Source organism: Crinia signifera, chromosome 9 (assembly GCF_055691185.1).
Source record: "Crinia signifera chromosome 9, ASM5569118v1, whole genome shotgun sequence".
Classification (NCBI taxonomy): domain Eukaryota; kingdom Metazoa; phylum Chordata; class Amphibia; order Anura; family Myobatrachidae; genus Crinia; species Crinia signifera.
This window is the reverse complement of record NC_139225.1, coordinates 4,389,298-4,406,256: the sequence shown is the minus strand read 5'-3', so window position 1 is coordinate 4,406,256 and position 16,959 is coordinate 4,389,298. Positions and strand designations below refer to the sequence as shown.

The 16,959-nt window shown below is 48.8% G+C and overlaps 1 protein-coding gene across 2 annotated transcripts in view; it reads left to right on the top strand.

Moving 5' to 3' along the window:
* The first annotated feature begins 13,554 nt into the window (after positions 1–13,554).
* The window catches only part of RALGDS (ral guanine nucleotide dissociation stimulator), a 125,458-nt gene continuing 122,053 nt past the window's right edge, over positions 13,555–16,959 (top strand). The window contains exon 1 of one of the 2 annotated variants that reach the window (XM_083160945.1): positions 13,555–14,673. In XM_083160945.1, the coding sequence (XP_083017071.1) occupies positions 14,653–14,673 (21 nt within the window). In that variant the 5' untranslated portion in view covers positions 13,555–14,652. The remainder of the gene's footprint in view (positions 14,674–16,959) is intronic. The other variant, XM_083160948.1, reaches the window with a different exon arrangement.

Below are 16,959 nucleotides of genomic sequence, written 5' to 3'. Positions count from 1 at the left end.
ACAAGCACAGTTAATCTAGCTGTCGCCATGGGAACGGCACCAAAGAGCCTGCGTGTACCAGTGATGGTTTCCCAGCGTTTTATTCAGCTACTAATCAGTAATGCCGGAGATATCAGGTGACTGGGTTCTCCACGTCTCCTATTACAGGACTTCCCGCTGAGAGGATGTCAAATCTCTTAATATCAAGGATTCACAGAAACGTGCAATATGACCGCGCATAAGCGCTCTGCAGCCTGCCAAGTGCCACCACTTACTCTCGCTTTAATACCACTTTTTGAGTCTTGACCTTATTTTCTATCAAAACAAATAAATAAAAACTGGTGGAACTGTGGAAAAAATAACCTGTAATACTCTCTAAAAAAAAATCATTGGACCCGTGTATATGACGCCCAGCACGCTCAGAATGTGCTCTTAAGGACTGCTAAACGCATTTTAACAGTGATGCCACATTCTGGCGCTTTGTGGCAGATGACGGCATCACCTATGGAATTCAGCTGCACGGACACAAAAGAATGGCGTTCTTTGAAAATGCTTATTAAGTACAATGGAGACATTGGGGGTGATTCAGGTTGGTCTGCAAAAGCAAACGCAAACTCCTTTAATGGACAAAACCATGCTGCACGGCAGGTGGGGTAGATGTAACATGTGCAGAGAGAGTTAGATTTGGGGCACTAACATGCGATTAGTAACACGACGGACAGCTCTTGCGATAAGAGCTATCCTTTGCGATGCCGCGCCGTCCCTGTATGTCTGGGCCGAGTGATGGCGCCGGCTACGTGGAATGCTTGGACGAATCTGTGATGAATCCAGTCACACCGCTGCAAAGCGAAGCCCATAGGTTTATATAGGGTAATCTTTCTGCAGCTGTGCCCCAGTGGAGGGGTTTTAGAGCATACGAAAATGCGAAAACTAGGTTTTTACCACATTTTCACTGTAGAGTCCCGCACCTAGGAGAGAGACAAAGTACCAGCTAACCAGCTCCTACCTCCCATGTTACAGCTGTTTAAAAATGACTGTTAGGAGCTGATTAATTAGTAGGTTATTGCTGTCCACTTAATCTCTACAAGACTTAGTCCATCTCCCCCAGGGAAACTTATAACTGGTTGTCTTTGCAATAATGGTCCAGTAGAGAATGGAGACTTCAACTCACATCAAAAACAGTGGAAACCCATAGTGAATCCAGTCACACGTAAAACTGCGTGTAGCAGCGTCTGTGGACGGTCGCCCGTCTGCAATTTTATGCAAAGGCCAACCGACTCCTGTGTATAATCCAAGCGGACAAATGTGCAAGGACTGAGACGTCCGCTGTCAGCGTCTGTGCATGCTGTAATACCGATTAGTGTAGCGTTCATTCTAGCACCCGCTATCTTTGAAAACCCATGCAGTTCCTCTTCCCTGCCTGGGGTGTCACTGTCTGCTGTAGTGCTTCTAGCACAGTGGGATCTGTATATCAGCAATAATATGCAAACCAGACCTGTGCTAGAACCACTACAGCAGACAGTGACACCCCAGGCAGGGAACAGGAACTGCATGGGTTTTCAAAGATAGCGGGTGCTAGAATGAACACTAGATTAGTGCTTCCTTATATGCCACCTTCGGTTGCATCATCAACACTGGCAAGTGGACCCGTTTCTAGGGCTAGACGAGCCATGCAATCGTGGTTACGGACACTTTCTGTATTCCATGCAGTCTGAAGGGAATACTGTCGGAAATGTCCAGCGCAAAGTGACCGCCTCAGAGGAGACACTACTACTGGGTACCAGAGGAGGCGGCCGCCATTTTGGTAGGGATATTTACTAGATGCTAAGGGGTCTATCCATGTAGAAAGGAGGCGGAAAACACAGGACAGACTAAGACAGTGCTGCTGCGGCGGCCAAATAAAACCCCTGACAATGAGCATATATTGTGGCATAATTGTAAAGGGCATTACTATGTGAGGTATAATATGATGTCAGGGGCACAATTATGTGGGTTATAATGTGGTGGTGCAAGGGGCATTACTGTGTGGGGCATAATATGGTATAAGGGGTACTATTATGCCCATATTATGTTGGTGCAGTCTTTTCCTGTAAGGCCACACGCTGCAGTGATGCAGCTAGCCCTCTCTGAGCTGGGGAGAGAGGCTGTGCTGTAGCGGCAGCCTGTCATCTCTCTCCCCGTTGCCCAGCACCCTGCAATGAGGCCACACACGCTGCAGTGATGCAGCTAGCCCTTGCTGAGCTGGGGAGAGGCTGTGCTGTGGCGGCAGCCTGTCATCTCTCTCCCCATTGCCCAGCTCCCTGTAATGAGGCCACACACGCTGCAGTGATGCAGCTAGCCCTTGCTGAGCTGGGGAGAGGCTGTGCTGTGGCGGCAGCCTGTCATCTCTCTCCCCATTGCCCAGCTCCCTGCAATGAGGCCACACACGCTGCAGTGATGCAGCTAGCCCTTGCTGAGCTGGGGAGAGGCTGTGCTGTGGCGGCAGCCTGTCATCTCTCTCCCCGTTGCCCAGCTCCCTGCAATGAGGCCACACACGCTGCAGTGATGCAGCTAGCCCTTGCTGAGCTGGGAAGAGAGGCTGTGCTGTGGCGGCAGCCTGTCATCTCTCTCCCCGTTGCCCAGCTCCCTGCAATGAGGCCACACACGCTGCAGTGATGCAGCTAGCCCTTGCTGAGCTGGGGAGAGAGGCTGTGCTGTAGCGGCAGCCTGTCATCTCTCTCCCAGGGTTGCCGACCCTCCCGGAATTACCGGGAGGATCCCGAAAATCAGGTCCTCCTCCCGGCCCCCCGGAAAGGTGGGCAACCCTCGCGGATTCCGGGGGACCCCAACGCCACCCCCCGATTGTGGCGTCTTCCCCATACCTTTGAATTGAAAACCGTCAATCCGCAGATCTCAGGGGAGGGGGCGGAGCTAAAATCGCGTCATTTTAGCCCCGCCCCCTCCACGGAGATCCGTGAATTGGGGTTTTTACCATCCTGGGGGCGGGGCTTAATGATGTAAAGCTCAAGCCCCGCCCCCCGAACTGCAGCTGGAAGTCTCCTCTCCGGGCTTCTCCTGGAGAGGAGACAGAAAAAGTCGGCAACCCTGCTCTCTCCCCGTTGCCCAGCTCCCTGTAATGAGGCGACACACGCTGCAGTGATGCAGGGGAACCGCACACATGCGCATATTGTACCACGTGCAAACGCGGCTTATGGATAATCGAAGCCCTGCTTTCTAATCTGAATCGGCCTATGGGCTAGAGATATTTTATGGGCCACATGTTGTATATTTCATGTTTTCTGACCACCATCATTACAGCTGCAGACCATAGCCGGTTTGATTCGCTCGCCGCGCTTCAGGCAAGGTTATTATCCGCTATAGATGTCCAAGCAAATGTTATACAAATGTGAAAGACGTGCCAGACAATTTTTGTTGACCATTTTTCATATCGACCTTTTGAAACTGTCGAACTTAAGAAATATCGACTTTTATGGCCATATGTTTGTGCGATGAGGATCCCAGCCCACACCGCGCACAAATCACAGTTTCATTTTTTTCCACAGGGGTGTGGCCACGCCCCTCCATTTTACAGGGCCCAGTCTGACCTGTCAGTGCCCCTGCCTCCCCCCCCAAATTCTGCCGCCCCAGGCAGCTGTCTAAAGCCCCTGAACAAAAAATAGCAGGGGGTGGCGGGGTGCAGGTAGGATTGCTCAGGGAGAGAGACTACAGGATGCCGCTGCAGCTGCCTTTCTCCCCAGCTCAGCACACAACACAGAATTCCCTCTATCTCCCACTGCCAGGCTCTCTGCAACAGAGGAGGGGGCACCGAGACACTCCATCAGACCCACCACCACCAGCACCACCACCGGCACCACCACCACCAGCACCACCACCACCACAAACATTTATTTAGGATTTATATGTGGCTACCAGACCATAATTGTGAGTATAATGTCATATTTCTACTGACTAGAATATCATTTCTATTGACCTTTTATAAATAAAAAGGTGGCTTCAGTTTTCTGGTCTGTACATTTGCATTGAACCTGAAACCAGCAGGCCTGTATGCAGACAGACACGCACACGCATGTATCATCACTACATGTTACCAGCAGCTAATCTTCAGGCTGACTCACTATATTTAGCACCATGTACCAGCAGCGTGAGTTATGTAATATTAATGCAGGTTTTTCCCTTCCCAACCTCCCAGGAATAGACTCACATATCAATACAAGCGCAGGATCTCGTTATCTCTTCCAGCTGTTACCATGGATACCAGGAGAACTCTGTCATGTCTCAATATAGAATATATTACATATTTGTGTTACCCATCAGTGTACTGTGCTCTGGATTCTGCTGTTTTATAAACAACAATATATTATAAGAAGGAATTTGACACTTTTAATGAAACCACCAGATTAGGTATTACAAAATTATTGGGAACACGCAAATAGACCAATATATACAGATGGCTGTCAGCCATAATACTGACGCAGGCATTCCGATAGAGGGAATCCTGATAGGAGTCCAGTTAGTATGCTTACCCCCCCCCCCCAACCCCAACCCCAACCACAACATTCCCTCCCAGCACCCCATATTTTTACATATCGATGGTCATCCATTGTGTTTGATTGATTGGCCTGTGGGCCAATCAAAACACGAGGGCGGGGCTTCCCGGATGTCAGGGGGCGGAGCTATGCTCCGTGTCCCGGCACTTTGAAAAAAAGCCCGCAAAACATTGTTTTGCTGTTCCATCGATGGAGGGAAACCATCTGGTTCTCCCCCATCGATGGCAAAAGTATTCGACATCGGCCAAGAACCATCGATGATTTCAAATCATCGATGGTCGATGGCCATCCCTACTCCTCAGCCTAATGCTAACCTCACCCTATACTTACATTTACGATGCCAGCATTGGCAACCTCAACAATGTTGGGGTTCTTGGAGTTATGGCTGCACGTTGGGATGCCAGCGTCTGTATTCTGACTGCCACTATCCTGTCCACCAGGACCTTCACCGAATCCCAGATTGAGATGTAAATACAAAACCTGAGATAATGAGGTTTTTCACACATATTGAGTGATTAAATGACAGTGGTGTCATCCTCAATTGTCATACACCAACCACTTGCCCACCTTTCCATCATATAGGGCTTGTGAGAATTACGGGGACCTTTCCAAAAGTTCATGTTTCACCAACCAGAACACTTAAATAATGGTAAGATTCACACGTAGTCATAATAAAAAACGTATTTGGTGTGACACACACCACTTAGGGCCTTATTCTAGTTCACTCTTTCTGACAAAATCCTTTTTAGATGGACAAAACCATGTGCACTGCAGTGGGGCAGATGTAACATGTGCAGAGAGAATTAGATTTGGGTGAGTTATTTTGTTTCTGTGCAGGGTAAATACTGGCTGCTTTATTTTTACACTACAATATAGATCTTACTTTGAAGTAAAACCCCACCCAAATCTAATTCTCTCTGCACAAGTAACATCTGCCCCACCTGCAGTGCACATGGTTGTGTCCATCTAAGAAGGATTTTGTCAGAAAGAGTGAACTAGAATAAGGCCCTTAATGAGGGAGATGTACTAAGCCTTAAAAACTGATCAAATGTAGAGTGATAATCCATCAGCCAATCAGTGTAATGCTGTGTACACACGGGGGAGATATGTTGCTCAGTTTCTCCTGTTCATCAGCGACCAGAGATGGTCGCTGATGAAAAAGAAACTGCCGGGGGGCGCCCGGCAGTGGTAATCAGCTGGTCGCAGGAGCGTGTTCCTGCGACCAGCGATCACCACAGGGGCAAAAACGGGAGCGCGCACCCGGCGATATATCGCCGGTGCACACTCCCATTGCCGGCAATATGGTCGCTCAGCGACCATATTTCCCGCGATTTTGGACAAAATCGCCCCCGTGTGTCCGCACCTTTAGTCTGCAAATGCTGTCGCTGGCCGGTTCGCAACTCACTGACCACCGAATGATTTTCCCAGACTGTGCCTGTGTGAGTCGTCCGACGCTTCCACAACTCTGCGACAGACACAGACTGACCGAGGCCGGAGCGGACATTACAGACCCTCCATTAAAAATGCTTGGGGAAGCCACAAGTGCCGCTGTCTGCAGAGGGGGTGTGGCCTAATATATACAGGGGGTGTGGCCTCACAGTGGTTGTCTCTCTGAGTCAGGGCATGTCTGGCGTCCTTGGAGATGCTGGCTTGGCTATGACCCGAGCCAGGTGATGTCACACTGCGGTTCCTGTCACTGCAGAAGAGCCGGCACTTTGGTGTCTACCCCTCCGAGCCTTATGATGTCACTCAGACTTATGCTGCCCATACACTTGTGAGATATTGCATGCAATCATTCGATTTCGATAACATCTGGCTGATAAATCGAATGATTGTATGCATTTTTAAGGGGACATTCGCACGATGCTCGGGCACGCCGGTCGAATGTCGGGTCTCAAGATCTCATGTGCTGCACATATTTATCGGACCGCAGGAGCAATCGCATGTAGGTTTTTACCCATATGCTATGCTCAAATGCAATCCGCAGGTGGGGGGGTGGAGGGAACGCTTTTTTATCGGCGTGCGGATGGGGAGAGGGGGCTGGAGGGACCGCTGGCAGCGTGGGAGATGGCGGCGTTATGTGGCGCAAGAAGAAGCGCTAGCGGGCGGCAGGGGGGTTTAAAACACTGGGCAGCCCTCTGATTGGCTGAGATCCTGTATGGGAAATAAATAAGGGGGAGATTCTGGTTCATTCTGCCCTATTTCGATGGCGGGCGGTTTGCGCCATGTGTAGACTCTGGGACGGCTTTGGCGAGTTTCACACTCACAGTGGACCAGGCCGGTGCAGGGGGACACCCAGAATTTTCTGAGCGTCCCCATGAAAACGCTGGATGTTCCCCTGGGAACGCAGGTGGTCGGCGCCTGCCGCGGCGGGTGGGTGCTGACATCACATGATGTCAGCACCCGAACCCACTTTGGCGGACACCGACGGAAATAAAGGTAAGTATAGACTGACTTCTATGGTATCCGGTGGGGGAGGGCAGTCGGGCAGCAGGTGGCGTTGAGCCGCTCGCTAAATAGTGAACGACTGCTGATTAGCTCGCCGTCACGAATCACCCCCTAAGTGGGAAAAGCAGAACTGGATAATTATCTGTAGAAGGATTCGGACAGACCAGTAAATACGTGGACATGATACAGCAGCACAGATAATAGTGATGTCACCAGGACACTGCATATGGTGGCTCCAGGGTTTCCATTACTGCTCAGCTGGACTCGTATTGGAAATCTAGTGCAACATGAGCCTCTGACAGACTGTGGCCCCCCCTGGGACTGGGGTCCCTGCTGTCACTTTATTGGATTATCATTTATTTAGGGGGCAGACACAGACTGAATCTCCTCATAATCCTGGTGCTACAAATAATCTGATTTATTCATTTACCAGTACAATTCATATATACGTGCGTGTGTGTGTGTGTCTGTGTGTGTCTGTGTGTGTACGTGTGTTTGTGTATATATATGTTTCACTTTTGGGTACTTATGTAGTATCTGGGCGCCCGATTTTGTGATTGTATGCCTTACCTTAAGGCATACAATCAGATGCGATTCAACGCGATTTTTCGTCAAAATTGCATAGAATCGCATCGAAATTGCATGCGAGATCGCATGCAATCCGATGCGATTCTATGCGATTTTTCATAGGATTCAATGTTAACAAGGTCCTGTTCATTTCCCCACTATCCAAGTGGGCATAGAGTTGACTTTATATAGCGTGGCGAGCCACCGAGCCCGAAGCGCGGCGAGCGGACGCGGAAAACATTTTAAGTAATCCGGGGCCGCTCGCCACGCTTCGGGCACGGTGGCTCGCTGCGCTCGCCACGCTATATAAAATCAACTCGATGCCCACTTGGATAGTGGGGAAATGAACAGGACCTTGTTAACATTGAATCCTACGAAAAATCGCATCGGATTGCATGCGATCTCGCATGCAATTTCGATGCGATTTGATGCGATTTTCCGACCCGGTCTTAAAATCGGGCGCCCAGATACTACATAAGTACCCACTTTTGAATGATTTGTAAACTAGACTGTAACTATATATACAGCAGGTGTTTGGCTGCAACCTGTAGGGCCACATCTGAGAGAGGGGCCCCATATCTTCAACACAGACATAGCCCAAGCGTGAACACCGTGTGGTGGATCTAATATTAATATTATCCTTTATTTCTATGGTACAGAATGAGGGATCTGCAGCGTCCGATTACAGAATACATAAACAAATGAGCAAACCAGTAATTTACAGTAGAGAACGGGTGCAGGGTATATCACCATCGCTGCACAGGAATAAGTACCAGGGTGGCAGAACACCGCAGGATTTACACTAGTATACAGTACAGAACGAGCGCAGGGTATATCACCATCGCTGCACAGGAATAAGTACCAGGGTGGCAGAACACCGCAGGATTTACACTAGTATACAGGAGAGAACGAGCGCAGGGTATATCACCATCGCTGCACAGGAATAAGTACCAGGGTGGCAGAACACCGCAGGATTTACACTAGTATACAGGAGAGAACGAGCGCAGGGTATATCACCATCGCTGCACAGGAATAAGTACCAGGGTGGCAGAACACCGCAGGATTTACACTAGTATACAGGAGAGAACGAGCGCAGGGTATATCACCATCGCTGCACAGGAATAAGTACCAGGGCGGCAGAACACCGCAGGATTTACACTAGTATACAGTAGAGAACGAGCGCAGGGTATATCACCATAGCTGCACAGGAATAAGTACCAGGGTGGCAGAACACCGCAGAATTTACACTAGTATACAGGAGAGAACGAGCGCAGGGTATATCACCATAGCTGCACAGGAATAAGTACCAGGGCGGCAGAACACCGCAGGATTTACACTAGGGTATATCACCATAGATGCACAGGAATAAGTACCAGGGTGGCAGAACACCGCAGGATTTACACTAGTATACAGTAGAGAACGAGTGCAGGGTATATCACCATCGCTGCACAGGAATAAGTACCAGGGAGGCAGAACACCGCAGGATTTACACTAGTATACAGTACAGAACGAGCGCAGGGTATATCACCATCGCTGCACAGGAATAAGTACCAGGGCGGCAGAACACAGCAGGATTTACACTAGTATACAGTACAGAACGAGCGCAGGGTATATCACCATCGCTGCACAGGAATAAGTACCAGGGTGGCAGAACACCGCAGGATTTACACTAGTATACAGAAGAGAACGAGTGCAGGGTATATCACCATCGCTGCACAGGAATAAGTACCATGGAGGCAGAACACCGCAGGATTTACACTAGTATACAGTACAGAATGAGCGCAGGGTATATCACCATCGCTGCACAGGAATAAGTACCAGGGAGGCAGAACACCGCAGGATTTACACTAGTATACAGTAGAGAACGAGTGCAGGGTATATCACCATCGCTGCACAGGAATAAGTACCAGGGCGGCAGAACACCGCAGGATTTACACTAGTATACAGGAGAGAACGAGCGCAGGGTATATCACCATCGCTGCACAGGAATAAGTACCAGGGCGGCAGAACACCGCAGGATTTACACTAGTATACAGAAGAGAACGAGCGCAGGGTATATCACCATAGCTGCACAGGAATAAGTACCAGGGAGGCAGAACACTGCAGGATTTACACTAGTATACAGGAGAGAACGAGCGCAGGGTATATCACCATAGCTGCACAGGAATAAGTACCAGGGCGGCAGAACACCGCAGGATTTACACTAGTATACAGAAGAGAACGAGCGCAGGGTATATCACCATAGCTGCACAGGAATAAGTACCAGGGAGGCAGAACACTGCAGGATTTACACTAGTATACAGAAGACAACGAGCGCAGGGTATATCACCATAGCTGTACAGGAATAAGTACCAGGGCGGCAGAACACCGCAGGATTTACACTAGTATACAGGAGAGAACGAGCGCAGGGTATATCACCATAGCTGCACAGGAATAAGTACCAGGGCGGCAGAACACCGCAGGATTTACACTAGTATACAGGAGAGAACGAGCGCAGGGTATATCACCATAGCTGCACAGGAATAAGTACCAGGGCGGCAGAACACCGCAGGATTTACACTAGTATACAGGAGAGAACGAGCGCAGGGTATATCACCATAGCTGCACAGGAATAAGTATCAGGGTGGCAGAACACCGCAGGATTTACACTAGTATACTGTAGAGAACGAGCGCAGGGTATATCACCATCGCTGCACAGGAATAAGTACCAGGGTGGCAGAACACCGCAGGATTTACACTAGTATACAGAAGAGAACGAGCGCAGGGTATATCACCATAGCTGCACAGGAATAAGTACCAGGGAGGCAGAACACTGCAGGATTTACACTAGTATACAGGATAGAACGAGCGCAGGGTATATCACCATCGCGGCACAGAAATAAGTACCAGGGCGGCAGAACACCGCAGGATTTACACTAGTATACAGTAGAGAACGAGCGCAGGGTATATCACCATCGCTGCACAGGAATAAGTACCAGGGTGGCAGAACACCGCAGGATTTACACTAGTATACAGTAGAGAACGAGCGCAGGGTATATCACCATAGCTGTACAGGAATAAGTACCAGGGCGGCAGAACACCGCAGGATTTACACTAGTATACAGGAGAGAACGAGCGCAGGGTATATCACCATAGCTGCACAGGAATAAGTACCAGGGCGGCAGAACACCGCAGGATTTACACTAGTATACAGGAGAGAACGAGCGCAGGGTATATCACCATAGCTGCACAGGAATAAGTACCAGGGCGGCAGAACACCGCAGGATTTACACTAGTATACAGGAGAGAACGAGCGCAGGGTATATCACCATAGCTGCACAGGAATAAGTATCAGGGTGGCAGAACACCGCAGGATTTACACTAGTATACTGTAGAGAACGAGCGCAGGGTATATCACCATCGCTGCACAGGAATAAGTACCAGGGTGGCAGAACACCGCAGGATTTACACTAGTATACAGAAGAGAACGAGCGCAGGGTATATCACCATAGCTGCACAGGAATAAGTACCAGGGAGGCAGAACACTGCAGGATTTACACTAGTATACAGGATAGAACGAGCGCAGGGTATATCACCATCGCGGCACAGAAATAAGTACCAGGGCGGCAGAACACCGCAGGATTTACACTAGTATACAGTAGAGAACGAGCGCAGGGTATATCACCATCGCTGCACAGGAATAAGTACCAGGGTGGCAGAACACCGCAGGATTTACACTAGTATACAGTAGAGAACGAGCGCAGGGTATATCACCATCGCTGCACAGGAATAAGTACCAGGGTGGCAGAACACCGCAGGATTTACACTAGTATACAGGAGAGAACGAGTACAGGGTATATCACCATAGCTGCACAGGAATAAGTACCAGGGTGGCAGAACACCGCAGGATTTACACTAGTATACAGTACAGAATGAGCGCAGGGTATATCACCATCGCTGCACAGGAATAAGTACCAGGGAGGCAGAACACCGCATGATTTACACTAGTATACAGTAGAGAACGAGTGCAGGGTATATCACCATAGCTGTACAGGAATAAGTACCAGGGTGGCAGAACACCGCAGGATTTACACTAGTATACAGTAGAGAACGAGCGCAGGGTAAATCACCATCGCTGCACAGGAATAAGTACCAGGGTGGCAGAACACCGCAGGATTTACACTAGTATACAGGAGAGAACGAGTGCAGGGTATATCACCATCGCTGCACAGGAATAAGTACCAGGGCGGCAGAACAACGCAGGATTTACACTAGTATACAGGAGAGAACGAGTGCAGGGTATATCACCATAGCTGTACAGGAATAAGTACCAGGGTGGCAGAACACCGCAGGATTTACACTAGTATACAGTAGAGAACGAGCGCAGGGTAAATCACCATCGCTGCACAGGAATAAGTACCAGGGTGGCAGAACACCGCAGGATTTACACTAGTATACAGGAGAGAATGAGCGCAGGGTATATCACCATAGCTGCACAGGAATAAGTACCAGGGCGGCAGAACACCGCAGGATTTACACTAGTATACAGTAGAGAACGAGTGCAGGGTATATCACCATAGCTGCACAGGAATAAGTACCAGGGCGGCAGAACACCGCAGGATTTACACTAGTATACAGGAGAGAACGAGCGCAGGGTATATCACCATCGCTGCACAGGAATAAGTACCAGGGCGGCAGAACACCGCAGGATTTACACTAGTATACAGGGGAGAACGAGCGCAGGGTATATCACCATCGCGGCACAGGAATAAGTACCAGGGCGGCAGAACATCGCAGGATTTACACTAGTATACAGGAGAGAACGAGTGCAGGGTATATCACCATCGCTGCACAGGAATAAGTACCAGGGCGGCAGAACACCGCAGGATTTGGTGTCATCCAAGGTGGTTTAACCCTTTGAGTGCCGACATCTTTAAGCACCTCCTATGTCTATGACAAAACTAATTTGGGTCGACAGTCGAAAGGTTGACCACTATTGGTTGACAGGCCTTAGGTCGACACATGAAAAAAAGTTGACATACCTTAGGTCGACATGAGAAATATTGACGTGAAAAACGTTGACATGGTTTTTTTTTTTTTAGTACATGGGTTTTTTTCATACTTTATCACCCAAGAGGCTCTGTGCACGAAGCATGGCGAGCGCAGCGGTACATTTACACGGTGTCCATGTCGACATACAGTAGACACACAAAAATATAGGAAATACTCATGTCGACCGTTTTCATACCTACCTTTCCCACGGCAACATATTGCTCGTGTCAACCTTTCAACCCTGTGAGCCTTAAGCCAGGTCGACCTTTTACTGGGTTGACCTATGGCCTGTCAACCATTATTGGCCATCCTAATGACTGTCAACCTTAATATAGGGAACCCTATGACCCCCACCCGGAACCAGGTCAGGGACATGTAGTGGCACCAGATCAGAGCTTTGTGTTCTGTATTCCTCTGTATCCGTTCTGCACCTCAATGCTGTACTGTACTGGAAATATCCCATTTCTAGAGGCACAAGTACACCCCTCTCTTCCTCCTCCAACGTGTCCTTTACCTTCTACCCCTGCTGCTCCCATCCACACAACCCCCCCAAGAGACAGGTGCCCCCCACTACAGTCACATAGGGTACAGTTCTACGCCCTTAACATACAAGGACAATGACAGAATGATCTTCCTTTACAAGGACACAGCTCGGGGACTGGGATCTGCAGGTGTGTGTGAGGGGGGAGGGGTAGTAGATTAATATCACAAGTGCCAAGTTTATTGAAGGAGAAGTAGCTGGTGGCAGAGAGGGGTCATTAATATAGACAAACCCAGCGACACTCCCTAATGCTGGCACTACACACACTGCCGCTCCAGCCGGCCGCCTGCGCTCTGACTAATAAAGATTATTCCCTGGGATTTTATTGCCTTGTGTGCAGACTCCAGGGTGCAGCAGGAAACGCGCCGCAGAAGACGACGCGGGTTCCTGGGAGAGAATTCTGAGGACTTCTTATAATTCCAAACAAAACCCCTCATTCTATCTCCCTGCCATTGGACTGTGCAATGTGCAGATGTTATCCTGTCATTGGCTGCTAGAGGAGACATACTCTCTTCTCTCTTCTCTCCCCCCTTCTCCTCCTCCTCCCACCTCTCTCCTTCTCTCCTCCCTGCATGCATGGCCTTTGTAGCTACACAGCAATGTTCTCACATCTGAGCTGGTGACTTGGATTCCTAATCTGCTACTGTCCATCACAATCTATACCAGGAAGAGACCACCAAGTCAGACAGGACCCCTCACTCCTCCCTCACCTCTTCCAGGGCTGAGAGACTACACTGCACAGGACTGACCCCTAATAAGATCACCCTTGTCATTCTAAAGAGAGGACACTGTAAACTGCCCCCCTCCCTCACACCCACCAGCTCCTCGCTCCTTAAGGTGAGACAAGGACAGCAGCCTGGGAACACTGATGTCCCCTATTCCGAAGCTACTTTGCCTAATCAATGAAGAAAGCCACACAATGGATCTCAAAAACAGGATGGAGAAGATGCTGAGGAATCCCTGATCATTTTTCTAAGTCCCCATTTAAACGTTCATTACCTAAGGCAGTGGTCCAAGGAGGTGCAATGGCTATTCTAAGATTCCACTATATCCCGTGCACGTGAGATGCAGATATCTGTCCCTTTAAATTTCTGCTTCCAAAAAGATTCCATTTTTTTTGCACCTATTCTGTTGATGTTGCATTTTTTTGTTTAGTCTGTTCATTCTGGTTTGTTGAATATGCTTCCTGATGGGTTTGCCGGTGCCTTTGACACCTGCCATCAAAGCGTTTCCGGCTCCCATTGGATACTCCTTGTGTTGTAGATAGACCTTGGATGCACCTTCTCGAAGAAGTCCAGCGTGAACCCCTCAGATGCTTCTGGGATTGAGTGACCTCCCAACAGAACATGGATGAATTGCCAATGGGACAGTGATCTGGACCATCCACTGCAAGACTGTGACCTCTTTGCATGGTAACTGTCTGGTTGGAGGCAGGGGTGGGGGGCAGCTGAACTTAAGGAGCCCCCGGACCACCTCGGCTTTCCTCATACCAGAAGAAAGGATTTTCGTGACTACAGAGGGGACGATGGATTGGTTATAATGATGATGTTTGATACTCAGGTAAGCGGCTAAATCTCAGTTCATCAAGATGATTTCGAAAAATGTTAATTGTTTCAAACATTTTGGGGCATTAGAGTATGTTTTATGTACAAATGGTCACGTGTGCAGAATACGGCACGTTTTGTTAATGCAATGTGCTAAAGCTTGCCATAGGATAGATAATTATAGTACAAATTGGTTCCCACTGGGGGTGGGGGGTGGGGACTACACATTGACTCAGCTTGTAATACAGGTATGTATCATTCCTTCCTGTTCTGATGAGGAAGACTATGTTCAGCACGTACTAAGAGAGCGTATGCTTATAGCATCGGTAATTTAGAGTCAAGAGCCGGTATATCATATCTACCAAAATTGCATTTAATTGAACAACAATGCACATGGATGTCACAATAATGTATTAGGCAGATTAATATTATTTCTATAAATGGTCGGATCCAGCACCTTTTTTTTTTCAATTATAGTCTATGAATTCTGCAAAATTTTGTAGATAATTATGGACTGCGCCTGATTCAGTCCCAGTTGTACTTTTGCAAAATTTCGCAAAAGTACAACTGACAGCAGTAGTCTATGAGGGGGGGGGGGGACATGGCCGGCCAGCCAGCTCGCAGCGTCCGTTCCTGAAAAAATTTGTGGGCACACCGCTAAAGTGCGAAGCCAGGCACAGGCCGGCCATGTTATGGTTTCAGCATCTGCTTATGACATCACGCAGCCGTCGTGACCCCTCAAAGAAAACGCTCGTACCTCCCAACAGTGCGACACCCACTCTCATCACCAGGCCTGTTGCGCCATGGCCGCCCACTCATTATATATATATATATATATATATATATATAGGTAGGGAGATGGCTGGCACTCCAGAATCCTATAGGTATGGCCCAGGTGCCTTTCCAGAGGATTTTTGCAAATACTCGATACAGGTAGGGAAAGGTGGACGGCACTCACAGGGTCTTCTTAACGAAATAAACACACCACGCTTTGGCTTGTTATTCCAATAAGCCAAAGCGTGGTGTGTTTATTTCGTTAAGAAGACCCTGTGAGTGCCGTCCACCTTTCCCTACCTATATATATATATATATATATAAAATGTCTAGTGTCCGTGAGTCTCCTAAACACTGCTGGCAGAGAGTGAAACTACATCTCTTTCTCACACATGCACAGAAGGTAGCAGACTAGCTTTCAAAGCTTTTAGTAACATAATATATACAGAAACTCTTCTACATAATAATCTAAAGAAATGATAAGGCCTGATGTCACTGCTAATTCTGATGTCATTCTACAAGCATTCACTATGAAAACTAACTAAAACACAACCCATGCCCGGTGCCTCAGTTCAGCCACGGCATTCAGTAACGTCTAACCAGCCCCGGCATTGGGTCCATGCATGGCACAGAAATAGGGACATGACCACAAATCTTATGGGTGCATTGAGTCACAGGGGCATTGCCCCACATTACGCCCTGTCTAAGCGTACAGAGCTCCAGGAGCCAGAGCTGTTTGGTCAGGCCTCCAAATCATACTTGCCTACCCTCTCAGAAATGGCGGAAGACTCAGGTGTTTCCCCTGTTCCACCACAAGAGTATGCGGACAGAATGTTAAGGTAACATGTAGAAATGTGAGTCTGATTGGAGGTTGCGGAACTTAATGAGTCCGGCCCTTCGTCAAGCCATCTACGGCGGTATTTACCAATCTGGCTGTGCGGCTAACATTCTAGTAATATGTAAGTGCTGTTAATGCATAGAAATAGTATTTGTATAAACAATTAGGGCCAAATGTAACAGGGGGCACAATTCAGACACTGGTCGATGTTTGGGCTACTGCGCATTGGCACAATGAGCGAGGCTTGGCTGCTATCGGCTTCGGTAAATATATTTTCAAGCCGATCGCAGCGCGATTGACAGGGAGTGGGCGTGTGGGGGTGGATCCCGGACGTTGGTGAGAGTGTCTGTGAAAATGCAGACATGGGTACTTGTGTATTATCATGGCACCCAAGATTTCCATCGTACGACATCGTATTGGTCGATCCGATCGCATGCAATCGCATGCGATGCAATGTGATTTGACCCGATTTTTAATTGTACAGGCACCCTGATGGGTGATTACTATGTTAAATGCCCCCATTGTTAACGCCACTCCCACTATCAACGGCAACCCGAAGCGTGGCGAGCGCATCGAGCCCGCGAGGGGCGGCGGTACGCGCCCTCCGACCTTTTCATACCCCCACTATCCACGTCGGCGTGGAGTTAATTTTAGTAGTGTGGCCACCGAGCCCGAAGCGTGGCGAATATG